Consider the following 17500-nt stretch of genomic DNA (forward strand, 5'->3'; position numbering starts at 1 on the left):
CAGTCCAGCACATTTTTTCCACAAAAAGAAATCACGCTGAAAGGCCTATATGATTCTAACTGTCTCACTAAATTGCATTATCCACACTCAATTCTCACTGGTATCTGCTAGACAACAAGTACCAAAACATGATTAGTTCATAGATTTCACATGTAAAATTCATTTTATACAACCCCACCTCCATCTTGCCTGTTCATAATTCTGAGAAATTCTTGATTGTTTGTGTTATGTTTATGTTATGTGTGTGTGTGTGTGAGTGTGAGTGTGAGTGTGTGTGTGTGTGTGTGTGTGTGTGTGTGTGTGTGTGTGTGCGTGCTTGTGTGTGTGCCTGCGTATGTGCCTGTGCATGCAAGCGTACATATGTCTACTGTGTGAGTATGTGTCATACGTATGATTACTGTGAATGTATGTGTGTGTGTGTGTGTGTGTGTGTGTATCTGTTTGTGCACATGTGTGCACATGAAATGGGTTAACATGACCCCTGGAGGCAAACATACGGAAAAAAATGGTCATCCTAGACCCTACTGTTCTCAAGATATTCACAGAGAACTGTGTCTGCCCTACCCTCCTTTCGGGGGGTCCGGTCCAGCGGGGGGGCTACAGATCAAAACGAAAAATGACGGTTCCATGCTATCCATGTGGGGGTACATGCCCACCAAGTTTTGTGTACCCCGGTCTTTCAGTGTCCCGGGAATCCTTGTTGGTGTACGTCACTAAATGTACACATAAATTATTTTATTGTAAGGCCCCCCATGAACGAAAGTACACAAAACTTGGCATGCATTCGGAGGGTGTCATAATGATCCTACACTTTTAATTTCGTGCAGTTTTGACCTTGTCAGCCAGAGATATTGTGATGAAAACACCTAATTTTTTGCTTTTTAATTTTTAACTAAGTGGCGCTATACATGAAATAAGTGGTAATGGGATGGGTTGACATGCCCCCTTAAGACCAACATACATAAAAAAGGTGGACCTCCTAGGCCCTACGGTTCTCGAGATATTCACAGAAAACTGTCTCCGGCCACCTACAGGCCAGTTGGTGTATAGTAACATAAATTAATTTATTGTGTGGCCCCCCATGAACGGAATGAAAAATCTGACTAAACCTATATGACCGCCGCTTCGCTGCGCGGCGGTCATAATAATGTAAAAAAGAGAGAACATAATAAAAAGGTAGCCAGGGGACAGCACATAAAAAGGAGACACTAATCAAAGGCAAGTGAAAAGAGGTGGGTCTTTAAAATGGACTTATACAGTTTCTCTCACTGTCTGTCTGTGTGTGTCTGAATGTATGTGTGTGTCTATGTCATACATGTGCATGTGTATGTGTATGTGTTTGAGTGTGTGTGTTTATGTGTGTGTGTGTGTGTGTGTGTGTGTGTGTGTGAGTGTATCTATCTGCCTGTGTCTGTAATGTATGTCTGTATATGTGCGTGTGACTCCGGCTCTTTGTTGTTGAAATGAAAGGAAGCTCAAGCAGAACAGAAGCCAGTCATGAAAAGACCAACCTCTATCTCACTCTTTGGACAAGAGGACAAGAAGGAGGACAAGAAAACAAACTTGTGGCTACTCTTAGACTTTTGGCATGAGACCCACCACAGAACTCACAATAATCCCTGGTGTTCTTCTCTCTTGCCATTTTTCTGTGTGTGTGTGTGTGCCTGTGGCAATTTGTGCGTGTGTGTGTGTATGACTGTGTCAGTGTGTCTGTGTGTGTGTGTGTGGCTGTGTGTGTGTAATCACAATGATTTATGACTTTTCTCGTCTTTTATCTAAGGAAATATTTATGTTTTTTGACTGAATGAGCTCTCTTGCAATTTGCTTTGTCTTGTTTTGCGAATCTGTCACTCAAGCATGCAAGGCATTGGGCCCCCAGTCAGTTTGGAGCTCCCGTGCTGCCCTTCAGTAAAGCCCAGAAGGTAACCGCAAGGAGATAACCAGATGACCACCACTGCCGTCATTTCCCCCACAGAGAGAAGAGCTTCATTGAGACTGAATCCAGAGCTGGGTAACTGGCCCCTATTGTGTCCCGGCTGCTGAGAAGCATGGTGATGAGCGTTTGCACGAAGAACTGACTTCCTCCTCATGTGACCTGCCTCGGCTGTCTTGACGCACGAGTGAAGAATTCTTTGTGAGACGGAGGAACTGTTTGTGCACGCGTGTGCATGTGGTGTGCGTTTGAGAGTGGATCTATGGGGGATTGTCTCTGTGTGTGTGTGTGTGTGTGTGTGTGGGGGTTTGTGTGTGAAAGAGGGAGGGAGAGAGTTAGAGAGAGAGAGAGAAAGAGAGAGAGAGAGATTATGTCTGTATGCATGTGTAATGTGGGCATGTGTGTGTGTGTGTGTGTGTGTGTGTGTGTGTGTGTGTGTGTGAAATGGCATCAAATATGCAACTCTGGGGTCAGAGCTACAGTCATGAGATCCTCCCCCAGCACCCCCCACATGACTGCCTATGCCTCTTCCATGAGAAACATTCAGTCCTCCCAGCTAGTGATAACACACACTACTCTACACATCCAGCCTTCTGCTCTCACACTCCAATGCGTCAATGCGCGCGTGCACACACGCAAACACACACACACACACACACACACACACACACACACACACACACACACACACACACACACACACACATGCTGGTCTGCACAAAGCAAAAGGGAAAGTCACCCAGAGTTGAGAGTTACCCAGAAACACACATAGAAACAGAAAGCCACATATACAATTTGCATACATACACAACAAATACACATACACACAGACACACACATGCATACATAAACACACACTGAGAACACACAGTAACCTTGTTTGCACTCTCTCTTCTGTACTCTCTCGTTTCTCTTCTCTGTTTGAAGAAAGCTGACTGTCTGTTAATAGAAGTTAATCATAAACCACAGATAAACCTCCTCCCCAACCCCCCTCTCTTACCCTGTATGCAGAGAGAAGACTGGAGCAGATGTTCAAACACATACATTACAGGGAGAAAAATCCCCCCTTTCTCTCTCTCTCTCTCTCTCTCTCTCTCTCTCTCTCTCTCTCTCTCTCTCTCTCTCTCTCTCTCTCTCTCTCTGTGATTGATTGATCAGCCACAGCTCCTCAGTGTATCCAGCCATTCACTCGCCCCACATACAAAGCTGCAGACTCAGTACAACAGATCCGGCCCTGACGTGGGCTAGGTCCGGCCCAGAGCGGGGCCAGGTTTATTACCCCCCACCAACCAGACTAGTTAGTCCAGGTTAGCCTGGCTAGCGCCACTACTTCTCAATGAGACGTGGTCTGGGAACCAAACGTTCATTTTCTCGTATTTGAAAAGAATGCCCAGATCCGTTTATTGGGTGCCACAGATGTCTATCAAATGCGTCTGTGCATAGCTCATCATTGTCTTGCTTTCCCCCCTGTTCTGTGATTGGTTCCCTATCTCAGGTGAAAATTTGCTCCATGGTCTCCAGGCTGCCTCAGCAGCGTGAATCAAATCGCGCACAAGGCAGCATGGGAACACCCAGGCTAAGTCCAGGTGGAATCAATGTCACAAACTACCCCCACCCCCCTGCCTCCACCTTCACTAAGCTGCTTCTGACAAGTCTGATCCCTACTCTATGGGCAGGTCACTGGGACTGGAGTGGCACACAACAGTCAAACCCCCCCCCTCCCCACACACACACACACACCGTTCAGTGGATGAGGAGACCACCAACTTTAGGAATCCAATTAACTGCTAAGAGGCATTGGTTGGACTGGCTGTCACTGAGTAGATCAGAATTATGATTAGCTGGTAATTTACTACCCCCAAGCCCAACCTAACCCCCCCCCCGAGGGTGTGGGGGGCTGGTGGGGGCGGTGAGGGGGGTGCCACGCTAAGCCCCTGGAATGCTGCATGGCTCTAGGTTCCCATCCGTCTCTCTCCCCTCATTCTCAGGCCTGCTTTAGTGCTCACACAGAAACATTTTGTTCCCTCAAAGAAAAAAAAGAGCTGAAAGTTTAAGAAAATCACACTTGTGAAGAGCCTGCTAATACTCCCCACCCTGCTGGCTATGTGCCCCACGCTGCATGTGCTCTGAAAATGAAAATGAGGAGCACCTGTGGAGTTGGCCCTTGAGATATATGATCTATGTGTGTGTGCACGTATGCACATGCATGTACAGTATGTGTGTAAATTAAAGTGACTATAGAATGCACAGACACACACTCTCCTTCAGAAGTTTTAAAGGTTTTTACACATTCACTAATACTAATGTTAGGTTTGAAATATTGCAAATGTAGGTAACAGTCTATCATAGCCTATTAATGTCTAAATACTATCTAAAAATGAAGGTCAAAGTATTGTAAATCAGCTTTATATGATCATTTACCCAGGTGGATCTCATGTGTGAGTCATTGTCTGTATGCAGAGTGTCCTGTGTCTTATCAAAATTCACTGAGAGCCTGGCTCGGGACCTTTTGCTCATCACCAGGCCAGGCCTCTGAAGAACATGCAGGCAAGGGGGAGGTTGTAACTAAGAATAATAAAGTTGACCAGGGGCCTCATTTATAACGCGTTCTTACGCACAGATTTGATCTTAGACCGTGCGTACGCTCAAATCCATGCCAACGCTCAGATTTATAAAAACCGTCTTTGACGTGAAAAAGTGCTTATCTCCACGTCAGGGCCCACTTCCCCGAAAGCATCTTAAGCCTAAGAGCGTCGTAAAGTCCCTCTTACGAACGTCTTAAGATTTGCCGACTGTTTCCCGAAACCATCGTAGCTTAAGAGCATCGTGAAAACACTCGTAGATCTACGAGTGCTCCAGAGTACTCGTTACCGGCTAAGAGCGTCTTAACAGTACTTCTCACTGAGGTCACCAACAGGACATACAGAGGAATTACAACTTAGAATACATAATCCAATTTACGTTCCCATTCTTTATTGTGTTTACTTGTGATGAATCAGATTTTAGCGTGCAAAATAGCCTACATTTAATGATCATAATAATGTGATGAAAAGCGGACAAAAATGCAATCAAGTTATGAAACGAGACGTTGCCAGAATAGTTTGACATTATCTTTGCTAAGTGAATATTTTATTAGGCCTATGAGGTAAAAAGCAGAGAAAGCAACATGTGGTTTAGTCTGTAGCCTACTGCATCAAAATCTAAGCCTACACATTTCCTCTCTTTCTTACTCGACTTCTTTCTTATCTTCAAACGTGTTCTTAAGTGGCACCGCGAAAAATTGTTGCATGGTGCAACAATCTAATCTTAAAATAATTACAATTATTTATGTCTCTGTGTGGTATATAACCTACATGCAGATGTCAAAGTGTTTCTATTTTCGTATTGATGTGAATTAATGTGTAGATCCGAGGTTTAAATGGTAGGCCTATAGCTGTGACGTGCAGTCACCTGACATCACCGTCAAATCAGAGCATATTTCAGAACTATTAACGTGGACAGCTCCCCTTAAGAGCATCTTAAGAGCAGTGCATGCACGTTCACGCTACGAGCATGTTCGGGAAACAGTCGGAAAAACCAAACGAACGATCGTAAGATGAATCGTAGAAAACCCTCTTAAGAGCGTGTCTCCGTCGTTATCGGGGAAGTGGGCCCAGGTTCAAACTTGACGTACGACCATTTCCTTGTGGTAATGCCTGGGTACTGCAAGTAATCTGAGGTCCAAGTGCGATGCATTTTCAAAATTCCAAGACCAACGATCTCATGTCTTTCTTTGCCATATGCATGATCAATATCAGAAGATTTTTAAGACGTTTTTGGACGCAGCTTAATGTTTCATGGTTTGGCATAAAACTGCTATACTATAGAGAACTATAGCCCACAATATCTAAAAAACACCAAAAAAAAAACACCAAGACCTACGATAGAATAATTGAAACATTCTTACAGGTGATCTAGTATATTTAGTGATCTCACCAATCTAATATTGACCCTCAAATGTCCAATTACCCTCGTTTAGGAGAGGAAGGCATTCAAAAAGGCATTCGAACAGTTTGATCATGTTGGAGGTTATTGTGCAGTATTGGGAATATAGGATAGTATTTGATCATACAGTTTTGAATGTTAAAAGTGAATAAACTTTTTTGAGAGGAAGATAAACTCTAATAAGAGGTGGGTAGGCCTAAACTCTATTTCTGAAATTTCAGAGGTGGATAAACTGCGTTTACTCGCGTTTAGTCTCCACTACATCCTAATTTGCGCTCATAGGCCTATTCCCAGCTTCGTAACAGAAAGGTAATATTTGACTGTAAGCTATACAATGTAGGCTATAGATATTTTATATCATATATAGCCTACACAACCAAGGGACGGAAGTTATCCTCTGAAAGCAGGGCATCTTCATATTTAGTGTTGTGTCGGAGTTGCATAAAGAGGTGCAGAGCGCGCACCTGTTTGCTTTTTTTGACTGGCAGTGCCCAAGATCAGATGACAATACGTGAGTTGAATAATGTAGGATAAAATATAAAGGTAAGCCTAAAGCAAACAATAAAGGACAATGTTTAAGGCATTGGACATTATTGAAAGAAAATGATAGCAAAGATATGCAGAATGAATGAAAAATGACCGGCGAACTAGGCTACTTTTTCAGCAAAAACATAGCCTACCCTAAAAGAAACGTTAAGCCTACATGACATATCACGCTTATAATTTAGTTTTCTGTTTTGTAGGCTAAATCAGCATATTACCCTGGGTCATATTGTAAACGTACAGTAGCCTACTGTACCATAACGTACATAGGCTACTGTATATAGGCCTAGAGGTCTTTCCTTCATAAGCTAGGCCTACCCATTTTTTTTTCTACAAAGTAGGCCTAAACATACGAAATGTTGATTATTCACATTACTGCAAGCAAAAGGAATGAAAGCGAGCAGAGGACAATGGACATGGATGCATACTATCTCTTTCCAGAAAGCTTTGCTGGAAAAAACATAATTAGTTAAGCTATTCGAACTGACGCATATAGGCTAGTTAACATCAGATGACATAGGCTAGGCCTATACAATGTTTTCAATATCTAATTTTACATAAGCTACAGCTTTTAGGCCATTGATTTCATTTAAACATATGCTAATGATATTGATGAGGGGGTGTTTACAAGGCGGAGACCTAAAACCATCCGGCTGCGCACAAGTTGACGTTCATTTGTGATTTATAATGGGCACATCTGGAAGGGTGGCGTACGCACGTTTTTTTGTGCGTACGTTCGTTTTCTCTGAATCACACGTACGATCATTTCAGAAATGATCTAAGATCAAATGAAGAATGGTTTCTACGCAACCCTTTTTATAAACTGATGACACAACAACAAGAGACCACATCCCCACACACCATACCTTTATATTGCATATTCATACTAGAGGTCACTCCTTCTCTTCGCTTGTAACTTACTTAAGGTTAAGATTTGTTTTGTATAGTCAGAGAATACTGGTGAAATCCAAGTATGGGGTGACACAAACATGTATCTCTCCCTTGAGGGGGACTGGCCCCTCATTGAAAAGAATAAAAGCCTGTATCCTGATTTTCCATCGTCCTGACTGAGTCTCCAGAGAAATATGGTAGCATAATTTTTGCTATCAACAGTCTATTCATTTTTACTACAATTAGAACATTTGAGAAATGTAATTTCATCTTTTGTTGTTTTTGTTTGTGTTATACATATAGTGTATCGGCAGTTGGCCTCAGAGGTGTATGTGTGTCAGTGAGTAGCCTGACACAGAGAGAGAGAGAGAACATGAGTGGAAGTTAATGATGGCAGAAGACCTCCCATGGCTGAAGGTCAGTTTGGTTAACCTTCTGTGTCGCCACGGCAGCCGACCCACCCTAATCTACTAATAGTGGCATGGCATGAGCTTGCCGTGTGGAATCTGCTGTGTGTAAAATCCGCTGGCGTGTGGAGTTTGCTGTGTGTAGAATCCGTTGGCATGTGGAATCTGCTGACGTGTTCAGAACGTCATGCAAGAGTGAGCGAGCAGGCAAGCGAGGGAGAGAGAGAGAGTGGACAGGCGCGTCCAGAGACACGCCGTTCTGCTGAGGTGGCAGGCTGGACTCTTCGTCAGAGACATGTCAAAGTAGACTAACCAAATATTTCCTTTGTGGGCTGATGTAGGCTTTAGGCTGCTCTCTAAATACATGCACGGTCAAACAGAGGAAACTAAAATTGGCGGACTGAGAAGCCTCTCTGAATATCGGTACGTCATCAGGGCAGCCAGTGAAGCCTCTTCATGTTGGGTCACATTGAACTCTTGCTTAAAGACACAACCTCAAGTGAGTAGACCCTGATGACTGGCAATGCAAATCCCAAGCAGGGCTTGGTCGACCAGTTGCACTGAGCTAAGCTGCACAGAGCCACAGCGCTGTTGTAAAAAATAGCCAAAAGGCACTGGGTGATGCATGGGAATCCTAAAAGAATCAGAAGCATGAGACTTCTCTAGGGGGCTCAAAATGTCAACCTTTTAGTTTGGCTCAAAATGTGGGCCTTTTAGTTTAGCTCAAAGTGTCAACCTTTAGTTTAGTCCTCATCAATTAGCTGCTTTCTCCACCCATTTTTCTTTTTATTAGACTTAAGAGTATCATCAGGTATTTTGTGTCCAAAGTGTGTGTTGTTTTAGTTTTATTGTGTGTTATGGTGTATGAGTTTGCGACGTGAGTTTAATGCAGAGTGTATGTAGTGTTGTGTGGGGAGTGTGTGTTGTGCTGTGTAAGTTTAATGAAGTGTGTTATGTGAGGAGTGTGTATTGGGCTATGTAAGTTGTGTACAGAGTGTCTGCCTGTTTTGGTGCATGTGTTGAGTTGTGTGAGTTGAACACTGAGTATGTGTATTGAGCTGTGTGAGTTAAATGCAGTGTGTGTGTGTGTGTTTGTTTTAAGGTGTGTGAGTTGAATGCAGTGTGTGTGAGTTGACTGCAGTGTATGTGTGTTGAATGCAGTGTGTGTGTGTGTGTTGAGCTATGTGAGTTGAAAGCAGTGTGTGTTGAGCTGTGTGTGTGGACTGCAGTGTATGTGTGTGTTGTGTGTGTTGTTTGAGGAGCGTGTGCTGTGGAGAGCGTCTACTAGTTCTCACGGAGATGCTCACAGAGAGTGAGTGGGCAGGTGTGTGAGCAGGTGGCATAGCCTGGCGTGGCACGGTGGGCATCGATCTTCTGGCCTCCACACGCACAGCTGCTCAGGGTTCCTCTTGCCCCCTGCCGACACACGCACATGCAGCTGTGCATTCTGGGAGTGTTTAACCCGACACCATCAGACCAGTGTATCTTTGAGACATGCGTGAGATCTGGGAAGGATCCTTTTCAACCAGTGAAAGTGAGAAAGAGGAAGAGAACAGTGTGTGTGTGCGTCATCGCCCATTTGGTCCAATGGGTGAGCAGAACACGGTTGGTTCAGTGAATATATCACCCTGTAGGCTAATTCCCAGTGGTTGATTGAAAGAGACCATGTGTTACACAAACCACTGAAACCAGCATGATCAATGCTTCAATAAGTCAAACTGATGTATGCAATGATCTATATGCTTACTTCATTTGCAACGGAAATGTCGAAAATGTTTATATATGTTTTGCATGTGAAGTGCGTAACTTGACTAAGTGTGTGCATTCTCCAAAACGAATAATGTAATGGTGCTGTGAACACACTGTGAGATACCAGTCAGCAATATCATGGTATGTCTGTGACACCGTCTCATTTTATACAGGAAATGCAAAAACAAACACACGACAAACCACACAAAGACAGCTTTGGTAACAATAAACTAATCTTGTTTTGTTCTTTTTGCTATTTACATTTGTACCTAATGTGCAAATTAATAATTTAAAGTAGTGTAAAACTCTCAAATGAATATAAAATCATATTTTCTTTTTGTTCTTCCGGTATTTTTTTTGTTTTCTTTTTTACAATTCTAACACGGTGAGTCCATAAGCTTGTCACATAGAAAGGAGGAGGAGGAGGAGGACCGTGAGGAAGAGGAGGCCGTAGTGTGTGTGAGTAGAAACTGGAGAGGGCACGGACAGTGGAAAGCATTGGACATCCTTGGCCAGGAGAGAAACTCACAGAAGGACAGCATCCTGGTACCCAGGCGATGCCACAAAAATAAAAACAAACAAACAAACAAACGAGTAAGTCGACCCAAAACTCATGCCAACCACACCCACACCTTCTGTGTGTCATATTTGGATACACACGTACACACACTCACACACACTGAAAGTGCAGGTGAACATCACAAATTCCACGGCATGAACACATTTGGAAAGATTAATGGGTGTTGATGTTTCTTTTCCTGTTGGCTGTGTGTGTGTATGTGTGTAGGAGTCAAGGGTGTGTGTGTGTGTTTCTGTGTTTGAGAGAGTGTTTCCTTTTGTGTGTGTGTGTGTGTGTGTGTGTGTGTGTGTGTGTGTGTGTGTGTGTGTGTGTGTAGGGGTTGAGGGTGTGTTGGGTGTGTCAGGTGTTACTCTCCTGGCGACAGAGGGAGTGTTCACAGTAAAGCACTGATGATGTCACTGGTCACTGATGATGTCACAAAAAGGCTTGTGGTGTTTCTGAGTGGCACTGAAATCAAAGGCGACAGCCTTGTCCAGCTCTCCTGATCTCCTGGTGTTGCACACACACATACATTAACACACAGCAACCTGCTTCTCTATGGAGCGCTACTGGTCTAGTTAGGCTTTCTACAGTCAATTGTAATAAGCAGTGACACAGAGATCTGTTTTTGTTGAGTATGAAATACTCTTGTTAAAAAACATATGGTGACAGTTTTTCACGATTTAACCTTATTCGCCAAATGGGTTATACATATATATTGCCTTACAATGTAAACGTACCTGAGGACAAATTAAAAGTTTTATGTGTGTCGTAGTTGTGTGCTGTGATTCTTTTGTGTCTGTGTTGTAGTTTTGGCACATCTCAAATTTGGTTTAGATTTTTTTAGAATGGAAAAGCCCAATGTGATTTGTTTCCATAAATCTCTTGGCAGTGCTCATAATCCAGGGAATCGGGTATCATAAACGACCTCCAATGTGCCACAGCCAACAACACAGACACACTCTGGAGTCTCGACTGGATCTGGCTCTGATCTGATTCGGGTCTATGGCCAGATCTGAGATACAGTCCGCAGCTGTCTGAACATGTTTCATAAACACTGCATCAGGTAGAACTCCTTCCAGTTTCACACAGACCCCTAACATGTTTTGTAAGTGTTACATCAGACAAAACTCCTCATTAATCCACATGAACCCCTAACATGTTCCCTAAATATCACATCAGCTAGAACACCTTACCATTTATACACGGATCCTGTACGGTTCCCTCAAAGACATAACGCTTCATCTATTATGGCTTCTATACTTTGACATTACGTTTTATACCCATTCTCTTACACTCAGATTATCTCTTAAGATCATCTCTTACGGACCACTCCATCACAGATCTAGGCCTCATCAGGACCACATCCGGCCCAGACCTGGACCAGAATCACCTGCAATATCATTGGTGATCAGATACAGCTGATAATATGTTGATGTTAAGTTAACTTTCAGAAACAGCTGAATCGGGTTATCAGGATATAGACTGGAGCATACGGACACACACACACACACACACACACACACACATGCACACACACACTCACACAAGAGGCCTAGCCAGTCAGTCCATGGCATTGGAAGCTGATGTTCTTAAGAGCAACACTGCACACCACAACATAGACCGAGCAGCACACAGTCACAGAGTGATGTTCTCTGTTGCATGGACATCAGGCTGAAATTAGATTGGTAAAGTAACAGGGCAAGTTCATTATCGCTCGTGGGATGCATAGATTACAAAAGAGGGGAGGGGGGAGGAGGTGCTAACATCACCAAAATTATTGCTTTTTAAAAAAATTCCCATGCTTAGCAGTGCACTTCCCTCCCTTTGGACTTATTTGCAATGCACAGAGAAAAAAAAAGAACATTATTCAATATAGAGACTTCAAAGGACTAAGCTGAGAAGTATTGCATTCAAATTGACCTCTAACTGGAGCGACTCGTCTAAAGTACTGCAAGCTCCATGGAGATTGACATATGCTTTTACATTTCTCTCACACACACACACAGGTACAGGTGAGTTTACAGTAGGTGCTCTGAGCACAGTGACGGGCTTTTACTTTAGAACAAGTAAAAGATCTATCAGACATAAACATACAAACAAAGCAAACCGACAAAACGTACAAACAAACAAACGCAACAGCACAACCTCTGGCCAAAGCTGTAAACTGACTCCTGTCGCTCTTCCTGTTTGTTGTTGTTGTTGTTGTTGTTGTTTACAGTGTCCTTCACTACTGGACGAAATGCAACGAGAATACAAGGAGGCCGTTCTTAAATAGAGTAGGACGTGGTATGCCAGTAAGCCGGTGCTGTCTGATCTACCTGCAGAGCAGTGCCAAGGGGTGCCCTTGGGAACTCTGGTTCTCCAGGAGGGGCAATAGGGGCAAATACAGGGTCCGGCAGATGCCCCGTGGGTGGGTGGGCTATCCGGTTCTGTGGGTTTTGCCCTCTCGTTCCCTGCGGCGGAGCTCCTCCCGGTAGCAGTAGGAGCAGTAGTTCTCCGTCTCTGGTCGACCGTAGAACGAGCAGTTCTCCCGCTTGCAGCGCCGCTGCTGGAAGCAGTACGCAGAACAGACAGAACTAGGGACGGAACCGGACACTGGTCCGCTGCGGCCGGCTGTGCCCACCACGGGGCCGAGTCCACCCGTGCCGATGCCGGTACCGCCACTGCCAGTGCCACTGCCTTTGGTTCTGTCGTGGTGTCCGAGCCAGTGGCCGTGAGGGGAGGGCTCATCGTCGGCAAACTCCAGGCAGTCGCGGATGTCGTTGATGTGGAAGCCGTTGGTGTAGGTGTGGGACTTGTGCTCGCCCGCCATGGTGTAGGACAGGAGGGAGTCGTGGTGGTGATGCCCGTAGCTACCGACGGCGTGCCCGGCGTGGTGCCCGTAGCCGGCGTGCCCGCTGTGGGTGGTGTTGGCGGCCGTGCGCAGGCTGGGCAGCCGGGACGGGCTGTAGCTCTGCGAGGACAGCGAGCGGTTCTGTTGCGGGTACGTGGCGCACGTCTTCAGCGTGCCCATCTGAGGGGGCGGCAGCCGGCAGGACGGTGCCACGGGCTCCTCGCGTGCCACCTCGCGCAGGTGGATCACGCTGTGCCGCTGCACGGGCGGCGTGTGGCTGTAGTGGGCCGACACTGGAACCGGACCCAACGGGCCCACCACCGTGGAGCCCACCGAGCCGGGCCGCCTAGCAGCGTTGCTGGGGGAGGAGAAGGGCACGGGGGACATGGACGACATGGAGGGGACAGGGGAGGGGGCGGAGGCCGGGGCCGAGGCGGTGTTGGCTGGGATGGGGATGGGGATGGGGGAGGTGGACAGGATGGGGCTGCCCCTGTCGGGCACCTTGGAGGTCAGCTGCGGATGAGGGTGAGGTGGGTGGTGGAAGGCCGGGTGGAGGAGCGGAGAGCAGCTGTCGGGGGGCGAGCTGTCCGACCGCTCCCGCTGGAACACACTCTCCTGCTCGGGTCGCTTCAGGGCGGAGGTGATGGACGAGGACAGGATGGGTACGGCGGCGGAGGTGGTGGTGCTGATGGTGCTCGTCGTCACGGCGACCCCTCCTCCGTTGGTCTGGGGCTTCTTGTCGGCGTCGGCCTTCCTCTTCTGCTCCTGCTCGGTGCTGAAGCGCTCCTGGGCACTGGTCAGGTAGTAGCTGATCATCTCCTCGTGGAACTGGTGCCGGTGGCTGGTCAGCAGTAGTCCGGCGAAGATGAACTTGCGCTCGCCCTGCATGGCCGCGCGCAGGATGTTCAGGCTCAGCTTCACGTCCGTGCTGTACTTCCAGCTCTCCAGGCCACTGCTCCCCCCGCTGCCTGCGCTGGAGCCCTTCCCTGACCCGCTGCCCGGTCCCTGGCCCGGCCCGGGGGAGCTCCCCGAGGCCCTGTCCGTGGGCGAGGGGCTGGTGCATTTCTCAGAGGAAGATGTGCTGGCCGACTGACCCGACTGACCTGACTGACCCGACTGACCCGACTCCTCCTTGCTGCCCTTGCGGGCCTTGGAGTCCTTTTTCTTGGCTTTGGGTTCCCCGGTTCCTCCTGTTCCACCTCCAGTGCCGTTCTCGGTTCCCGCACGGCTGCTGCTGCCACTGCCACTGCCACTGCCGCTGCCCGAGCCAGACTTGCTCATCTTCCCGTGCACCAGGCCGCCCAGCCCGCCCATGTTCTTCTTGAGCTTGATGCCCAGCGTCTTGCTGAAGCTGCCCAGCTTGTTGGCCACCGAGTCGGCCCGCGTTTTGTCCTTGTCCTTGTCCTTGCGCGGCTGCTTGTCCTTGTCTTTGCTCTCCTTGCCGTTGGACTTGCTGCCGTTGGAATTCACGTTGGAGTTGCTGCAAACTGACTCGCGGTCCGAGTCCATGGACTCGGCCAGGGACTGCACGTCCTCGCCCGCTGAGGCGGTCGGAGACTCCGGCTGGGCAAGAGGAGCCTGGTGGGGGTGGGTGGGTGGGGTGTTGGGTAGTGGATAGGGGGTCGGGGCAGAGGAGAGAAAAGACAGGCTAACATCAGAAGGGAGATTCAGCTTTTCCGGACTTTGCTCCGCACTGTTGCGCTAAGACAGCTTAAGCAGTTAGTGGTCATTTATTTTTAGCAACTGTCATCCCCTAGCTTTCCATGAAACTCTGAATGGGGAATAACAAACAGACGCCGCGGGATTTTCTGTCATTTAATTAGTGGCCTACAGAAGACTGGCATTATATTACGGAAATTAGTTCCAGGATTCATATAGGGACTAAAACTAGGGAGGGGGGCACATGGAATACAGAGGGGGGGGAGTTGAGAGAGAGAGAGAGAGAGAGAGAGAGAGAGAGAGAGAGAGAGAGAGAGAGAGAGAGAGAGAGAGAGAGAGAGAGCAGAAAGGAACAGGGGAGTACAGGAAAGAGAATGAGAGTAGAGCAAGAAAAGTAGTAGAGAGAAAAGAAAAAAAGAGAGAGAGAGAGAGAGAAGGAGAGGGAATGAGAGAGGTTTACCCTTGTTTCTGAGGGAATTCGGATCCATGTTACATTCATGTAGTTGTGCAGCAGGTTGAGCTTGGCCTCCAGGGACAGAATGAGACTGCAGACAGGAGAGAGAGAGACAGAGAGAGAGAGAGACAGAGAGAGATGTCGTTATTTGCCATTATCATCCGCTGCAGGTGGGTCTCAGCCCCTCATCCTGACAGCCCATTTCCACAGAGGAAGCAGCTCATCCAGTGGCCTGTACTAATGGCAGCCTTCCTGACAGCTCAATCTGCCTGCCTGAGCACAGCACTGACTGAGCATATCCGCATCTGAAAGCGTGCACGCACACACACACACACACACACACACACACACACACACACACACACACAGACACACACACAGACACACACACGCAGTGTCCCAGCACATCCCTGCCTGAACACATCCCTGACCGCCACAAAGGGAATTGGACAGAAGGGCCTGACCATAGCCACAGATGTAAAACTGCCTCAACCTCAACCAATTTATTAGTTAGGCCAAATAACTGTGTTCATGAGTGGGTAGAGAAACAGGCAGTGGCTAAATAAATCAAGTAACACCAAAGGAGAAGCAGTCCTTGAGCAAGGCACCCCCAACTGCTCCCCGGGTGCTGGATTAAGGGCTGCCCACTGGTGTGTATGTGTGCTCCTAGTGTGGGTATGAGAAGAGAGAGAGAACTGAGGAAGAAATTAAGGAAAAAAGAGTGAGCGGAAGAGTTTGAGGGAGAGGAAAAGAGAGTGAGTTAGAGAAATAGAGAAAAAGAGAGCAGGGGGATAGAGAGGGAGAGGTAAAAAGGGAGAGATGGAGAAAATGGAAAACAGAATGGGGGGGGGGGTGGGGGGGTAACTCCCATAGACACCAGTGGGACTAGCAGTAATTAGTGACTATTCAGCTGTACATTGAGGACCCAATGATGCATGGGCCCATTTCATTACTTAGAGGTCTGAGCAGATGTTTGCAAAGAGCCTCCGTATCAAGTAATCCATGAACAACAAGTTTACAGCTGTCTGCTTTTAACATGCGCTATGTAACGCTCATTTATCCCTCTTATCTCCCCATTTCCCTGCAGCACTTCAGATGAGAGAGGGGGGCAACATAGTCAGACCCTAACCCTCCCTACGCTCCCTAGACCAGTGTTGTGCATTTGTAGACATGCCCTTAGGTAAAGGACAAAGTCATGATGCATGGGGTTAGTTGTGCTTGACTGGGTCAGGGGGAAGTGATCATGAGAGTGGGGGGTTGGTGGTGCTGGCTTAGCGGTGGCTGCTGTGTTAGGCTGGTACTAGCCTAGCAGCTCTTCCCAGCAGAGGTTTATGTGACCTCGCTGTATAGGTTTAGCATAAATCCCTCACATGCTGTGTCTGTAGCCACAGATGGAGAGAGGCACCCCTACGTCCATATGTTTTAAATGTTTCTGGGCACACACACAGACACACAGACACACACACACACATGAACAACTTTACGCAAACATACAACACACAAACATACAAGTTCACAATTTCACGCACAAACATACACATACACACACTGAATCAATCACTAACTCACTCACACAAACACACACACACCCACAGACAGGCGCCCACTCATACACACACACACACACACAAACACACACACACACATACACATACACACACTCACACACACACTCACACACACACACACACAGAAATACAGTGCCCCCTTACTTGGCCATCTTGGTGTTGTCGTTGTCGTCCCTCCCCCACTCCCAATCTCTGCCCGGATCCACGGCGAAGTGGAGCGCCAGCAGCTTATGCTCCGAGTCTGTCAGAGGAATGACGGCTGTAGGAGAGGAGAGAGAGGGAGGGAGTGAGTGACAGAGAGGAGAAATAGAGGAGGAGAGGAGGAGAATAGGAGAGGAGGAGAGGTGGGAGGAGAAGAGAGAAGGAATTAAAGATATACGATGAAAAAAGGATGACAGAGGGAAAAAGGACAGAAAGGAGAGGAGAGGAGGAAGGAGGAGGAGAAGAAACGTGGGAGAGGAGGATGAGAGAGAAAAGAGGGATCAGGCAAGCCCAGAGGGATGAGAGGAGAAGAGAGGAGAGAAGAGGGAGATGAGATGAGGAAAAAAAGAAGGATCAGAGAGAGAAGCAGAGGAGAGAGAGAGAGACGAGAGGGGGAGAGGAGAAAAGATGAAAGAGAAAAGAGGCATGAGCACACATGAGAGGAGGAAAGAAGGGGGTGAAGGATAAGAGTGATGAAAAGAGAGAAGGAGGGAGGGAGAGAGAGAGGGGTTGTTTGTTAAACTACTATTCAAACCTTTAAATTACTGTTCGCTTAGTAAGATACATTTGCATTAGAAAATCTAAGATAAACAACCTTAAAATCCTTTGACTGAAAAGAAAACAGAGAGAGAGAGAGAGAGAGAGAAACGGAGGAGAGTGAAAAAAGACAGTGACTCCCACTGCAGGATGGAATGGGTGCCTGCCTGACATGCTGA

General features: G+C 47.0%; 1 protein-coding gene across 2 annotated transcripts in view; it reads right to left on the reverse strand.

The window, feature by feature from the left end:
- Positions 1-10369: 10369 nt before the first annotated feature.
- otud7a (OTU deubiquitinase 7A) overlaps positions 10370-17500 on the reverse strand; it is a 101196-nt gene continuing 94065 nt past the window's right edge. For both annotated transcript variants that reach the window (XM_042110427.1, XM_042110428.1), the window contains exons 11-13: positions 16728-16842; positions 15022-15106; positions 10370-14480 (exon numbers count right to left, since the gene is read on the reverse strand). In XM_042110427.1, coding sequence (XP_041966361.1) covers positions 12489-14480; positions 15022-15106; positions 16728-16842 — 2192 coding nt within the window. In that variant the 3' untranslated portion in view covers positions 10370-12488. The remainder of the gene's footprint in view (positions 14481-15021; positions 15107-16727; positions 16843-17500) is intronic.

Source organism: Alosa sapidissima, chromosome 11, assembly GCF_018492685.1.
Source record: "Alosa sapidissima isolate fAloSap1 chromosome 11, fAloSap1.pri, whole genome shotgun sequence".
Classification (NCBI taxonomy): domain Eukaryota; kingdom Metazoa; phylum Chordata; class Actinopteri; order Clupeiformes; family Clupeidae; genus Alosa; species Alosa sapidissima.